This window comes from Pantherophis guttatus, chromosome 2, assembly GCF_059756535.1.
Source record: "Pantherophis guttatus breed Tessera chromosome 2, ASM5975653v1, whole genome shotgun sequence".
NCBI lineage: Eukaryota > Metazoa > Chordata > Lepidosauria > Squamata > Colubridae > Pantherophis > Pantherophis guttatus.
Genome location: NC_142064.1, coordinates 197,082,162 through 197,098,944, shown reverse-complemented (window position 1 = coordinate 197,098,944; position 16,783 = coordinate 197,082,162). Strand labels below are relative to the sequence as shown.

Genomic DNA, 16,783 nt, shown 5'->3' with positions numbered 1-16,783 from the left:
TCTGCAGTCACTTTGCATATAAAGAAAGTAATGTGCAATTTGTTTGAAGCTACCACCATTCATACAAACATGGGCCTCCGCAGAGGGGACATAGGAAGGAGTCTGCATCATGACATCATAACCCGTACAACTTACATATCTGCCTCAAGTATGTATCTTCTTCGTACACAAAACATATTTATGGAATATTATTTCATGGTAAATTTTGGAGCACTTACATCTCTCTCTGTCTTTTTCTCTGGTCAAAAAGGGGAAATGACTTTAGAAGTTATCATGAAATGTTTTAGTATTTTATCTGTTAAAAGACAAAATCATGTGTCAGATAGAGTAATATTCATGATCCAAGAAAGAAAAGACTCCAAGGTTCCTTCCAGATAGATGTTTTAATGTACATTGGCAGCAATTTGTGATGATTATTTCACTGGGCATCATGAAGACATAGTTATCCATTACACCTCTAATCTCATTATAATCATTTTGACTCCATTCCTTTCCCTTAGCTAATGAAGATTTCATTTACATACTAGGACCCAGAGCAAACACCATTGTCAAGGATATCAATATTCCGTAGCATTTCTGAACAATTCTGGATAAAGATCACCTGGAGCAATGGTAGAATTGATACAACATGTTGGCAATGAACCACAAAATTTTCAGTTAGAGAGAGTGCTTTACTGACTGCCACAATACTCACATTTGCTCTTTGCAATTACTCTCCCTTCCACCTGGAGTTATCCTGATTCTTACTTTGGACACTAGAAGAACTGAGAATTCAGGATAAGGAAAATCTGTTCTTCTATAGTATTCATGCAGAATCTGAATTGGTTAAGTAGGTGGATATAAGTATAGGTGGTCCTCGACTTATGACCACAATTGAGCCCCAAATGTCTGTTGATAAGTGAGACATTTGTTAAGTGAGTTTTGTCCCACTTTATGACCTTTCTTGTACCAGTTGTTAAGTGAATCATTATAGTTGCTAAATTAGTAACCTGGTTGTTAAGTGAATCTGGCTTCCCCCACTGACTTTGCTTGTCAGAAGGTCGCAAAAGGTGATCACGTGACCCTGAGACACAGCAACAGTCATAAATATGAACCAGTTGCCAAGTATCTGAATTTTGATCACATGATCATGGGGATGCTGCAAAGGTCGTAATTTTGAAAAACGGTCATAAGTCACATTTTTCAGTGCTGTTGTAAATTTGAATGGCCACTAAACGAATTATTGTAAGTCGAAGACTACCTGTATTATAGGACATGTTTTTTGCAATAACTTACCAAGAATGAAGGCTATGGATGACATCTTAGAATCCCCCAAACAGAAAAAGTAGGAAAGCAATCTCATAATATGAAATATTCATGACAGTCAAGAAGAACAGGAATTTCAATTCCCAAAATAAATATTTACGTATTAAAGAACAAGATTTAACAATCACTTTAACCAGTGAATGAAATGCAAAAAGTGGAGTGCAGTGTGAGTGTCACTATCAACAACATTAGCCTAAAAACATTTAGAGTCAATATTTTCTGCTGGAAATCAAAAAGCAAATTTTGCCCTTTTTAATATTTGGAGAAGTTGGAATTAATTACTTTAGAACAACTTTCACAGAACCCGTGTGTTATACAACTTTTTCATTCCTATTCTTTTGTTGAACTATAACTATAATAATGTATTACCCAGAATTCTGATTAAGGAATGGTAAGATAGATCTTTGGTATAAGGAGTGGAAAAAATCTGCAGGAAGTTAAAATAAACACCATGTATTTAATAAGTGCCATTGCTTGCTGTGATTTGTCAATATTGTTGCAAACAACTTCATTCCCTCTTAAGCGCCTAAAGCAGTGAAATAATCCTGCCTGCTATTTCTCCTGCCTTTCAAATAACAGTAAAATTTATGTATTTATTCTCATAAATTAAAGCATGCTGGAATGAAATGATTTCTGCTTCTTTTGGAACACAAAACACAAATTGGAGGCAAGGATTGTTTAACTTGGGAAAGCAGAATGGATGGTACACAAAGCTTGAGAGACCAATAGATAAGGTGCTTTCATCTAACTATGACAATGACAGCATTTTGGCAATTCAAATTTGGCAATTTTATTTTTAGGGGGGAGGAAACAACAGTTTTAGGTGGGCAACACAGGTAGGCCCTGTGTGGAGATGAAGCTGTTATGTACTAAACCGGTGTTGGTAGCTGTCCATCACCTGTTGAGTGCTTGATGCTCCCATTCAAAGTAGTAGCCTTGAAAGTGAAGGACCTCCCCCGAATTGATCCCTCTACATAGAGCCTCTCTGGCTTTTTCTGACAATGGAAGAACATAAGGAATCCATTGCGGTAGTTCTTATTCATCCAGCCATAGAGCAAAGGGTTTGCAAAAGTGGAACACATAGCTATGACATGAAATACCGTATAAAGGAGTTTATAATCATGGAGGGCAAGTGCCATATCTAAGTCTGCGGCAAGCTGGAAAGCATGGAAAGGTAGCCAAGAGACGGCAAACACCACAACGACCATGAAAAGCATCTTTGTGGTCTTTTTCCTGCGACAGTGAGTGTCATTTCTAGCAGAAGGACTAATGTGGCTTTTCAGTTTGAACCATATCCTGATGTAGGCATAACAGATGATAGAAAGAGGGAAGACATATTGCAGGATGAGCATGGATAGGCTGTATATAGTGGCATCTCTGTTGCCAGAAGGCCATTTCTCTGAGCAGACAGCGATTCTGAGGTTGATGGATGGAATTTCTTCGTATCTGTATTCTCGAAAGATAGCCAGTGGACTAGCTAGGAGAGCGGCAACCAGCCATGTAATCGCTATGATGGTGAAGCTGATTTTCTTGGATATTCTACTGTCTAAATGAAAAACAATACATCTGTACCTATCGAGGGCAATCACGGTTAATGTGAGAATAGATACATGAACACTTAAAGCTTGAGCAGAGGACACCAGGTGACAAAGTACAGCCCCAAACTTCCACTCATCCAGCAGAGTGTAAGCCAAAGTAAAGGGCAAGCAAGTATCCACCATTAAATCAGCAAGAGCTAAGTTAGCTATGAAAAAGTTGGTTACAGTCCTCATGGTTTTGTATCTCACTATCATGTAGATGACCAAGGAGTTGCCAATGAATCCCAGCAGAATGATGAGAGAATAAGCCATTACCAGTATGATTTGGACCCCCAGGATCTTGGTGCTGTCCATCATAATTTCACTGGATCCGCCTTGAAATCCTTGACTGGGGGTGACAAGACTGTCTGCATGCCAGCGAGACTGTGGTTTCTTCTCTAAGATACGCTCTTCCAAGATGACGGTGCTATTGACTTGATCAAGCAACCCCATGCCTATTTTTTGTATTTATATAGGCCCTGGGTTGACAGTATTATGCTTGTATGTTTATCTGCAGAAAAAGAAACAAATATAAGATTGAAAAAGATGATATTTAAAGACTTTAGTTTATAATCAAATACAGCATTTCAAATTAAGCTCTACATTTCTGCAATCCTTGTGCACATTAAAATGATTAATATTTGGTTTTCATGCACAGTTGAATGGAATACCTGAAAGAAAAAAATTAGCCTCTGTAGATCCCATTATATCTGCATGATAAAATAAAAGCCAAGCAAAGAGCAAAAAAAGTTTGACCCTGATTAAATTCACATTATTTTTCACAAAAGATGTTTTTTTCTCTTTGCAATTCTCTTTATCTAAAATTGAATGAGTTAAAAAAAATAATCCTTCCAAATGTCATGCTCATATCGTCACATAAACCAGATCACCAGTTTGGCAATTTGCAATTGCTTGCGATTGATCTACAATCTGCCTTTGTGCTCTCTCATGACCTTGCCTCTGCTTGTCAGAGTAATTCTATTTGCATGAAGAATGGCAAGGAAAGTCAAAATATAAATTAGCAATGAACTAGAAATACAATAAACTCTGCAGCTGTTTTGTTCATCAGTATGCTTAAGGCTTCAGTTCCTTGCCCATAGAATTGGATATAACTATATGATGGGACTGAGTGAACAAGATCCTCCACTAAAGACTAACCTGGACAAGCAACAATAGGAGCCATTTTTTTATATTCTTCATAATACTCCCAGCAAGCCATTTCGCATGGGCTAACGTAGATCTTTAGGAGCTGACACAGTTGCTGTTGGAAAACAATCATTCCAGTTGCTATGTAAATAAAAGAGAGCTAGATATGACCTTCCTTAAATGTCTTAGATTAGGGGTCCCCAACCCTTGGTCTGTGGTTCAGCACCCGTCTGTGGCATGTCAGAAACTGGACCACGCAAACAAGCAAAGCCCCATCCGCAGGATGCAGAGAACACACGAAACCACACCCCCTCTGGTCCGCGAAACAACCTGTCTCCACGGAACCAGTCCCTAGTGCCCAAAAAGTTGGGGGCTGCTGCCTTACAGCCTTATCTGGTTGTTGATAGGCTAAATCTGCCAGGCTGAGGAGAATCCTCTGTAATAGACAGAGAACAATAAAATAGCTAGCCTGAACACTACATGTGTGGATCTGCTTGTTTGCATCTAACAGTTGCTGTGTTTAGCACAATAAATTTTGCTTATCCATGGTTGGACCAGATAAATTGCAGTTAGTTCACAAACATAAAAGTTGGACTTATGGTCCACAGGCTGTATGTGGAGCCCAGAATTCCCAGCAGGCAAGATAAGTGCCGTAAGGCCCACAAATGATCGATTCACTTTACTCTATAAAATAAGCAAACTATTTTTTTTGGCTTAGTCAGTTATATGGTCCCAATCTATATTAGGGAATTTTTTAAAGGTAACTCTGCATGAATGTTACTGTTTTCTGCCTTTCCTGCCATCTGGTAAGTCCATAGACTGAGACTAATGAGCTTATCATAAGGGACAAGGAGTCTCTTCAGAGATGGAGCTTTCTGCTCTAAATAAACATACATAAGACCAGTCTAAGTCAAAACTGGTCATACTGTGAGACTGAATGAAGCAATTGCTTAAGGCAGTCAATGTTGGGAAAGATGAATGGTGCCTCCCAATGGCTCCTGTTGATCTCCTAGGATGTTCTGTTGGATGAAAGAGTGTACAGTGTGTACACTACCGGAGCCCCTAAATAGATATAGCAAAACAGATAATTCAACTGATAGTCCAAATGACTTTTGTATATGGAGTGAGAAACCAGCATATTTATGTCCTGGGTAAAAGACAATGAATTCTTAAGCCATTCCCTGAGAAAGATAAAATATTCACTATAAGAGAGATGATAAATGTAAGAGTCCTTATGTCTCCTTGTTGTGACTTCTAGAATCCTTACTACACACTACTGTATGATTTACTCAATCCTTTTCAAGGTTCGTAAGGCAAAATAACAAATAACAAATTAACTCAACCATGCTTGTCAGTAATGTCACAGCTGGGCTCCATATATGTATGTAGCAGAAGAAATATAGATTATAAATTTATGCCCTAAATCTTTAAGAATATTTTGCCAAAGCCATAGGGAAAAAATCAGAATCACAGCCTTTTAGTCAGTTTGATCATTATGCCCCCTTCACTGATTTGATTCTTTATTTCCAGCCCTGTATCTCTAATGGCTTAGATACATGTAATTAATCTCTAGGGTCTATGAAAGATTTCTTCTTGGTTTGAAAGCAAGTGTGTTTGCTTATTTTGCAGAACAAAGTTCAAAACTCCTCTTGGGAGCTCCAACAGGAATTTAGGCAGCTTGGCTGGAAACCTCTGTTGCTTGAGATGTTCGCCGATGAGCGGGAAGAAGGGCCTGGTTAGATTGGTCTCAGCTATTTCCTCTCCTTCTCAGCTCTGTGTGTGTGCAAATATTTTACCAGCTCTTAGAGGCTGACACCATGGAATTAAATTAGAACAATGAGCTTGGCAGCAGGCTCGGTAGTGTGACCACTGAAATTAATCTGTCTGTATGATACTCCGGATATAACACTTATTGCTTTATCTTCTTCACTGCTGTTCCAAACATTTGTTATTTTTCATCTCTCCCTTAAACTGTAGATGTCATGTTGACCCAGGATTTTTTTTATGAGTTTCTAGAACTGCATAGAACATAAGATGAAAGATGGACATAGTTTAGCCTAAGTTTTCAGATGCTACCATATTGTTTGTGCAATTTAACTTCAAAGTTACACAATTAGGATTATCGTTGCCATATTTGATTCTTGGTATGACTGATGCTTCTTGCTGTTCTTTCTCCCTTTTTCTTCCTGTGCTGAAATCTATAACCTAAATCATACAACAAGGGTGAATAAAGGGTGGAAATTGAATTCCCTTCCTGTTTTTTCCATGTTGTGCATGAAGCGGCTACATAGAAGCATTTTAGATTAGGCTGATGCAATATTTTCTATTATTAAATCTAGACTTCTATTGTAATAAAAATATAAATCAAATTATAGTAGCAACAGCAAATTAGATCAGAGCCAGTGGTGGGATTCAAGTAATTTAACAACCGGTTCTCTGCCCTAATGATTTCTTCCAACAACCAGTTTGCCAAACTGCTCAGAAAGTTAACAACCGGCTCTCCCGAAGTGGTGCGAACTGTCTGAATCCCACCACTGATCAGATCATTATCACACTGAATTATAAATTTATTTTCAATACTCTTACTCAGTCCTATGGGTTCAGTTCCTCCAACTCAAATTAAATAATACATTTGAAAATAATAACAAGTTTCATTTTAGCAATAATAGGCCTGAATAAACTCTGTTCACCTCTACTTATTTATTACCAATTTGCATTTTCATTGAGAATTCAAGAAGGAAGAATATTACAATTCCAAATTAAAATAATCCTTGGCCAGCTACATTGACACAGATGAGCAGTTCCATTTAGGTTTGAACTGGCATTAATATTCATGTAAACTGCATGTACAAATATCAGTTCAAACAAAATATCAAACATTGTACAGTTTCATTTGTGCAAGCCCATGAGAGCATTTTCTCTAAAACTGTCATTTTATATCCAGATTCTTTCATCTCTTTTAAATGGATTGAAATGAGTAAGGGCTATCCAGGGTTGTTTGATAAAGTGTTTTCTTAATATCTATGGAGATTCTCAGTCATCCAGGTCATGGTTGTCCCAAAGGTGCTTTTTTCAAGAGGCGAATGGACTTTCTTGAAAAAAGCACCTTTGGATGTTTTCTTAATATCTTACTGTACCCCAAATAACATCTGACCAATGGTATAATGTCTAAAAAGCAGCCCAACAGCCATTTATATAGCAAAGATAACCTGAGCCATTAAACCAGTTCTCTCAAAAGGGATTTTAAAAATAGGCTGATGTTTAAGAATTAATTAATTAACGATGCCAATAATTATTGCAATGCTATTTCAGTTTGATCAAAGGCAATTTGCAACGCTTTGGATTGTTCAGAATCAGATCATTAAGTTCTATCTAATCAAAAGCAAAGTCATTAAATTCACTGAAATGTTCATAGCCAGTCGCCACTTTCTGCTGGGTTACACAACGCCACCTCTGGCATTCATTTCGTTTTGTAAGAATGAAGCAATGGCTGTGCAGACTCACTGACTGGGCCAGACAGAAATATTTATTGCAGTGTCTTGACTATGTCCTATAGTCATAAAATCCCTAAGAGGCTATTAATTTTTCTTAACCTGATAAACATATCTGTCCCCCCATTGGAATAATAATTAAACAGTATTGCTCCAGACAGTTAAGACAACGTTGAATGAACTGGTCTAGTGTGGTGGACAAAATGCAAGACTTGGGCTGAGAATTATGTGAATTATTGGGCTGTTGAGTTATATGTTGAACATGGAGCAAGTTCTTGGGGTGCACAAGCAAGCATGCTTTCAATCTTTTTTTTTTTTTTTTTTTGCTAAGTCTTAAATTAGCGCCAGAAGAAGAAAAAAACCCTGTGTCCTGCTTATTTAAACTGGCTTTAAACATAATGTAATTATTATTTTTGCTTTGCATCTTGACTCTCTGTGGTTTGTGTTTAATCAGAGCTAAATCCTGGTTTGGGCCAAAGGAATGGTCACCCCTTAAGATTATAAATAGATCCATCCAGGGTAATAGGATGGATTACTAAAAGGAGGGGTTGAATATCCAAAATTTTACAGATTGCATTTCCAGCAGGGGAGATTATGATTATTCTATTCTGCATTAATTACCCAATCAGTTGCTTGTTCAGATAAGCTTGTTTTGATTGTATATTAGGTAAAATCACGAAATCTGGGCTGCACAGATTTGAATGACCAGTAAATGGCAGCAAATCATCGGGAGTTTTGCAGTTCAATTCTGCTAGGCCTAATGTTAGGGAGGATTGAGGTGTGTGGGGTTTGTTTGTTTTTTTGATAAGGATGTAAATAATTTGGAATTTTGCTATCAGTTTTAAAGGCCATTTTCGCACAGCCGTGTATTTAGTCCCCCAAAGACATAAAGAGGAAATCTCTGGGTATAGTTAGAATTGGATCTTTTTCTTTCCTTCCAATTCCAATCAGATGAAAAGAAGCATACATATGAGCTGGAAAACGTTGAGCAACTGTTTCCTGATAAGCTGTCTTACAGAATTAAATTGTTTGGCTTGTTTATAGTTCAGTGTATTCTGTATATCTTCAAAATAATTTAACTCAATTGCCAGGTTACGAGTACTCTGTGAATACAATTCAAGCTTGTCTTCTGATAAATTGATGTTTTCTGATTGATCATTCCCACTAGGAATTGTGATTTTACTCATTACATGCTCTCAAATTTCAAAATGCACTCCCACGTTTTTTTTTTTTAAAAAAAAACACTTTTCTATCCCTGTCCAGAAAGGTCCTTCCAGAAACTTTGCGTTATTTTCCCATCCTATGATAGTTATGAATTGAAATCAACACTTTTGAAATTTATGAATTGAAATCTACACTTTTCTTTCTGCTTCCTGCATGGAGACAAACTCACAAGTGAAAGTTTGATGTCAAATAAGGTTAAGTACATATGGCACATCGGCTCCAGCCCTGTTATAAATGATCAACTAATAAGAACAAAAATGCAAACTTTTTCAAGAAAAAAGATGAAACGTAGAAAGATGTTGAAGAGGTAAGACAAATGGAAGTGAAAAGGCATTAGCCTCAAAAAAAATTTAAACAATGACTGCTTATTTGATTGAGATGATGCTCCTGAGAATTCTTAAAAAGTTCAAGATGTGAAACTCTTCTTCTAACTCAATTGTGCAATAACACAACAAATCAATCTCATTACTACAGGAAGGAAAGACTGGCAGATTTGTACCAGAGAAAGCAAAGGCATAAGTGATAGGCTTGTTTGTCCCAGATAAATGTGGAGAAAATATCATTAAGCATATTAAAGAGCAGAACGTTCAGTGAGATTTCTGTAAAAGAAATTTCTATCCCACCAACCTTACATTTTTTTCATGGTTCAACCAACAGGTAGTTAGAACAATCATTTCAACATTTTTGCTCATATCTACCTTTCCCTAACCTCCTTTTGGATCGAGTCTATGCAAGAACTAAAAAGAGCATAAAGATCCCAGCCAGTGCCCAGAGACTGCCACCACTCCCCCAATTGGGAAGCCTACTGCATTAACATTGAAATTACTTCCTACTCTCTCTTCAGTTCCACCAAAATGACTTTTAATCTGAGGAAAATGTTAATCTTTTTCTAGTCCCTGTCATTTCATGGGTGTTTGTTCATGAATCAAGAATGTAAATTGACTGAATGTTTGAACAAATTTCAAATGTGTTTAAAATCAGTATTTAATATTTTGACATCAGAAATGGGCACTTCAGACTCCTTTTTTGGATCTTATATCCCTGTTTGTCGTGGTCACTGATTACCCAATGATTTTAATGTGAATTGAAATAAATGAATAAATAAATAAATAAGATGTATGTATTATGCCTGAAGTGGTTTTAATGAGATGATAGTGAACAAAAGAAGGAAGGGTTGGGCCAGAAGGATTATTCAGAGGAATTTATACTGCTGTGATTCCCTGAAAACCCAGACAGCATCCAATCACTATCCAGATATTTGCAGATTTGATACACCTGGATTTCAGAGAAACCATTCTATTCTCTTTTGTATAGATTTTGAGTCTATGGATCAGAGTCTTCAGCCTTCCAAATTTATCCATGGTCTGCTGGTAGGAAATTGCAATAGAACAAATGTGGCTCAGGGTTGAACTGTGGAGTCCTTGGTGCTCTCTGGGCTTGGTTGTTTCATTGTAGATGTTTCATTACTTGTTGGGTAATGAAACATCTGTAAGCAAACAACCAAGTTCCGAGGGCACCAAGGCAATAGGGAATTACTCCAACAGCAAAGGGCAGCTACTGCACACAAGGAAAGGAAGAAGGGTGAGTGGTGATTTTGTTTGCTGAAGAAAGCTAACACAGCATAGAGAGTCATCAATGCTTTCCTGGACTGATGACATGAAGGGAAAAGTAGGCTAAAACTACCCTTCCCAGGAAACAAAAAATGGGGTGAAAGAAAATGATCTTGTTCCTTGGTTACAAGAATTGAATATCCATTCATCAGTCCATAGCATTCACTTAATCCTTGTATGCCATATACATATGATCTGTACCATGGAGGAAGTAGGTATAAAGGTAAATGGGCATATACCTTCTTCAGAAAGTTATCTAGATTCAATTAATGAGGAGGGAGAATAAGACCATTGTACTAATTCTCTGCTTCCATTTCATTTCCTTTCATCCTCACTGTCCTTTATATATAGGGGACAATGGATAGCAGACCTCTTTTTGTGTATAAAGTGGCAGAAGACTATGGATAGTGTTTCTCTTCACATGAGGAGGACAGGAAGAATGCAATGGAGAGAACAGATCTACTACAATCATATCTACTCTTCTTCATATATAGATCCAAGATACCTTTTCAATATCCCAGGAAAGCTAGCTTCTCATCGTCATCTGAACAGACACATCCAGAGGCATGCTGGACAATAATCTAACTACCAATATTTCAGCCAAGCACATAGTTAGTCATAGTCTAGTGTGCCATATAAACTCAGAAAATGATTCAGTTAACCATGAGTAAGAGTCTTATGCAAACACAACCATAGAGTGAAAAGTAGGCTTTTGCCTCTCTTCCAGATGTCATCCAGATGCCATTCCTCTGCTTTGTAGAAGAGGGAAGACAAGAAACAGGGCTGCTCTACTTCAAAAGCAGCTATTTAGTCAGGAGCATCCAGGATGAGGAGATGGAGGGAAGAACGTATCAAGATGGCAACTGCAGCTGATGACTGAAGCCCAGGGCCATATTTTATGTGCATTTGCTCTTCTATTTTCTTTGAAACATTTCCATTCTAACCACTCATGTTATGAAAATCAGTAATGGCCTTTCAGCTACTACAGATATTATTATAGGAGTGCCTCATTAGAAGCAGCGGCCAAGTATTTGTGTTCCCTTTTGTCCAAACGTCTCTCTGCAACAAGAGTCTCTAAAATGACTTCAAGGAAGAGGCAATGTGAAAGCAAGAGACCCTTCCACATGTTTTTCCCCCGCGATGAATATGATAGATGACTTTAAAATCTATCTTACTAAAGAGAAACAATATTAAGAACATATAATCTGCAATCTGACTCTGATTTTATAATCAAATCACATGTTCATAATTCACCAGATCTGTATTCTGAGGAAAAGCAAATTATTAAACTCATGTGGGATTTTCTGTTACAATTTTTTGAAGGATTGGCCTCCGGGTATACAATGACATAAATGAAATCCTCAAAACATGGCTTTTCACTGTCTCTTAATTAAGCTGAATTTTCATTTCATGTATGACACTAAAAATATGGATTCCATATTTTACCTCCTAACAGGGTTGATGGTGAGTGAAAGATAATTGCCTAATGTATATTTGTTCTCTGTCATTCATCATAGTTTATAAATTAAGCTGAAGTTTTAAAAAATCCCTGAAAGAATAGTTCTGTATTTAATGCTCTGCCTCTTACTGGGTTATGTAGATTAGATCAATACTCTCAGTGTTGAAATGGATTTTAAACTCTTTTGACTTTCTAAATTTGTCTAAAGCTTGATAGTATATACATGACCCTTTATATCAAAAATCCGATGGAATATTGGTAAGTCACATGTTTCGCTAAAGACATGAATACTTTCTTTTCTAGACACGTTTATAAATCACCTTATCATTGCAGAATATCACTAACAGAATGGAGACACATCGTTCTTTCCTTTTCCTAGAGATCTGCTCAGGCAGTGCAACAATAACATTTGGAAATTAAATGCTGCTTAAGTAGGGAATAACCTTGACAGGAACACTGAAACAGTTGCGGGTGAGCGGGGGATGGAACTATTGGTCCCACAGAAGTTTCTTAAAAGTAAAATTCTGCCGGGACAAGATAGCCTTTGCCTATAGCAATTTTTGATAATGAGATACTGTGTTCAACTATCCAGATCCCAGATTGTTCTGTGTCTTCTGGTTCTTGGGGGCTATCCTGTTGGAGGTGAAATCCAATGGTGCTAAGACGGGGTGAAATTCACTTACCTTCCCTACCGGTTCGCAAATGTGCGTGCGCCTGCTTCACTCACATGCATCATCGTCCACACATGCACAAAGCCTTCTGCGCATGTGCAAAGGCTTAAAATATTACAAAAAAGCAATGTCTTGACGTCCGCGTGGGTGGACGGATCCTCCCTCAGCCGCTGCTACTGGTTCGCCCGAGCCAAATAGAACTGGCTGAATTTCACCCCGGTGTTAAGTCTTCAGTATCTCATGACTAACTGGCCACAAGGAAGGCAGTAAGGTGTAGATAGAGTATTAAAGATTTATCCTGTAGCCCAGCTTTGTCTATCATTCTGCTTGTCCTTTGTCGAAGAAACTGTTGACCTTCTGTCAGTTTCTCTTATCTTTTTCCCCAGGTGCATGCATATGCACACACACACATACTCAGAATATATGTTCTTGAAGTCTTCTCCTGATAGGATGTAACTACCAGTAGCTAGAGTCTAGGCTTTGTTTATCCCCATTGTGTATTTTCTGTAAATAAATGTGCTTTCTGCTACCCCTAGAAACTTGCTTCTCTAACTTGTGGTCATGTTAAACCCCCATTTTTCAGGAGCGCTCACAGGCATTCACCCCACACTTCCATCTTTAACAGAGTTATGGGCTCCAACCAGTGGTGGGATACAAGTAATTTAACAACTGGTTCTCTGCCCTAACGATTTCTTCTAACAACCAGTTCACCAAACTGCTCAGAAAGTTAACAACCGGTTCTCCCAAAGTGGTGCGAACTGGCTGAATCCCACCACTGGCTCCAACAGTTGAAATAAAGATGTAAAGAAGTTTCACAAAGAAGAAAGGATGCCTCCTGAACAGCTAATGGAAATACTAAGGAATTTTTGGAAATTGAATCAGGAAAGCTACAGCTCGTGGAATGCGGAAAGGAGCAAAATTCTCCCTCTCAAGATGAACATGATCTTGAAATCTCAAGAAACTACCAGTGTATTGGACAAGGAGAGAGAGAGAGCCAGAGAAACACAAGAAAGGGACAAAAATGCTACAAATGACAGAGTAGTTGCGAAGATTTGCTTGGTTATCCACTTTAAGGAATGTTACCCACTTTAAGGAATCTAGACATTTGGAAAACTGTCTCAGATTTAGGGCTGATCTGCCTGAGCAGTTTTCCCCAGGTGAGTAAGGGTGATGATGGCCATTCTCAAGGGAAGGAATGTGTATTATGCATCCAGAATACTGGAAAAGCAAACGGGACATAAAGCCACAAAGCCTTGAAGCATTGTTTAGTTTGATGTTGGGGGGAAGAGGGGAGAAAACAACTATGTAGTGTTAGGTTTTGTTCAATACATGACACCCCATGTCAGCCAAACAGTAAGCAGGCTTTGAAAGATCCATATCAGATGGCAAGGATCTGATTGCCTGGCAGAAGGAAAAGAGGCACCACAGCTCAGATTCTCCAAGAGGTCCAAGAAAGAGATTTCACTGCAAGGGCTGTTTACATTACAAAGAGCAAACAAGCAAAAGAACCTCACACATGGAAGGACCCTGAAAAAGATGTCAAGCCACTGAAAAAGACAAATGGAGAAAAAGAGATTGAAGCCACCAAGGACCACTATACTCAAGAAAAGGACTAATTGAACCAAAATATGTCCTTTCAGAAGGGGCATGTTTGCTCAGATATATAACCTTTGGATTGGTGCATGAGTTCATGTGAAGGGGTGTTTGGAGATGCAAATTCAGTGTGCTAATTGTTTAGCTTGCTTCACTAATCCTTCTTTAGGTTAGATTCCTGTTCCCCCCTCTCTCCCTCCTCTCTCCATCTCCTCTCTCTCTCTCTCCCTCCCTCACCCTTCCTCCCCCCTCTCTCTCCCCCCCTCTCTCTCTCACACACACAGATTGTATAATGATACAGGCTGGAATGATATACAGGGACAGAAAAAGTGGTAATGATTGAAAGGAAAGGCAAAATCAAAGAAAAGGTACAAAGATAATAGCAATTCTCAAAGGCTGACAATGACAAAATTACCAGTCATCATCTGCTTCAGATCTGATTATCAAGAAACGGTTTCTGATATCAACTTGAAGTATAGATTACAAAGAAAATTGGGCACTCATATTTTCATCACCTAATCCAATCTTGTTCCCACTTATTGGGCTGCACCTTGTATCCACTCTTGTGGTTTCACAGAGGAAGAATGTTGACCTTCCTTGGGAAGCAGAAAGAGAGTAATGTTCCATTAGGAAGAGAGTTTCAGCACAGATTTCTCAGTCCTGAGAAAGAGGAACGCAAAAGAGAGAAACTCAAAATAACCCTCCCCTTTTTATTTTGTTTGTGGTACTGAGAAGTTCTGGTGGGCTTTTAAGATTCTGTTATTCTACCCTGCAACAATACAGAGCATTTCTGGCCTAAATTTAAATAATAAAAGATCAGTTTTGATTTTTCCTCTTAATATTTTCAGTTTTTGGCTTCCCTGAGCATTCACATTCTAGATTGCTAAAAGTCGTCCGATGGGCAGAGGGAAGAGAAGTGGATTCTGAGAGGTGGCAGCAATGCATTCAAGATCTGGTTCTCTCTCCTGCATACTTAATAGGCCTATAACTTGGAGTGTCCAATAAATTGCCTCTGTTTCCTGAATTTCAAGTTGTCCTTACAAGATTAGATAAACCTCTCCCTATGTTGGCTGCAGGTCTCCCCTTAAAAGATCTTTAAATAAAATGCCACCCCTCTCATATCTCCATTGTTAGTGCAGAAGACTCACCACCAATCTGCTATCCACTCAAACACAAAACATAAATATCTTGCTCTTTGTGCGGCAAAAATCTTGATTCCTGTCTAATTCTATTTCTATGGTTATTACTTTCCTTCTGAAGTCAGTTTAGTATAGTGGTTAAGGCATCAGGTAGAATCCAGGAGACTGAGAGCTCTAATCCGATTTTAAGCACAAAGCTAGCAAGTGACGTTTGGCCACTCACTCTCTCTCAACCCTAGGAAGGAGGCCATGGCAAACCATCTTCCAAAAACCTTGCCAAGTTACTTTTTCATCATCCCTCATAACTGTCATAACATAACTGTCACTGAAGAAGGGCAGCAACCAAATGGGTTTTATCTCCGTAAGAATGTTCCATACTTAATATGAGCTGTTCTTTTTGTCCCATCTTATGGTGTTTCTTTAAATTAGCCAGTGAGACTTTTAATTGCCTCAGATAAATTCAGAGAAATAATAGTAGAACAGACTCTTCAAGGATGCCTTTAAGCATACATGTTACCTTGTAAGATCCACAAGAATTGGGAAGCACTGTATCAGAGGTGGTATTCAGCAGGTTCTGATCAGTTCTGGAGAACCGGTAGCAGAAATTTTGAGTAGTTCAGAGAACCAGTAAATACCACCACTGGCCCCGCCCCCATCTATTCTCTGCCTCCCAAGTCCCAGCTGATCGGGAGGAAATGGGGATTTTGCAGCAACCTTCCCCTGGAGTGTGGAGGGAATGGAGATTTTACAGTATCCTTCCCCTGCTACGCCCACCAAACCAAGCCACGCCCACCAAGCCACACCCACAAAACCAGTAGTAAAAAATTTTGAATCCCACCATTGCACTATACGTGAATAATTCCTGCTTGTCCAAACGTCAGATCAAAGCAATAGTGAAATCTGGATGAGAAGCACAGTTCAGGTAATAAGAAATTGGAAAACGACAATTGTATAAAACTTGCACAACTCCAAAACCTTATTTTAAGTTTGTGTCTCCTGTTGACTTTTGTGCTAAATCTCTCAGTCCAGGAATGTCCAGGCGGTACTCTTGATTACCGCCTGGTAGCTTCTCCCAAACCAATTATCATTTTTTTTTTCCACGAGAGTGAATCTATGTGCCCAACAGAGGAAAGGGGTAAGTTCAAAGTCCTCTTTGAACAAGGAACTCACTTAAGGGAAAGTTCTGGGGATTATAAAATGCCGCCAGAAGAGGGCAATCATGATACTCCCAGCAGTGTTATTTTGTTGAGGATTCTAATAAAAAGCATGTTTACATTTAGCATGATAATCAAAGAGAAAGAATACAGTACTGCTTTATCCCATATCCTTAGCATCCTGCTTTTGAAGTCCTAGCTTTTCAGCTACATCAATCTCCATGGATCCAAGACCTAAACAAAGGCAGATGTTAACTAGCGTGTGGAATGCTTTCTGACAAAGTAAGGAGATGCACAAAACTAGAAGTTAAGGAAACATGCTTCTGTGCCCAAGAATAAACGTTCCGTCCAATCCTTCTAACCAAACATGTTTTCTAGCCAAGCCAAGAGGCTTGTGATTAACATGAAAAACAA

The 16,783-nt window shown here is 38.5% G+C and overlaps 1 protein-coding gene across 1 annotated transcript in view; it reads right to left on the bottom strand.

The window, feature by feature from the left end:
- Nucleotides 1-364: 364 nt before the first annotated feature.
- The window catches only part of LOC117655270 (neuropeptide Y receptor type 2-like), a 19,461-nt gene continuing 3,042 nt past the window's right edge, over nucleotides 365-16,783 (bottom strand). Inside the window, exon 2 of the mRNA XM_034402574.3 lies at nucleotides 365-3,393. Coding sequence (XP_034258465.1) covers nucleotides 2,175-3,335 — 1,161 coding nt within the window. The 5' untranslated portion in view covers nucleotides 3,336-3,393 and the 3' untranslated portion in view covers nucleotides 365-2,174. The remainder of the gene's footprint in view (nucleotides 3,394-16,783) is intronic.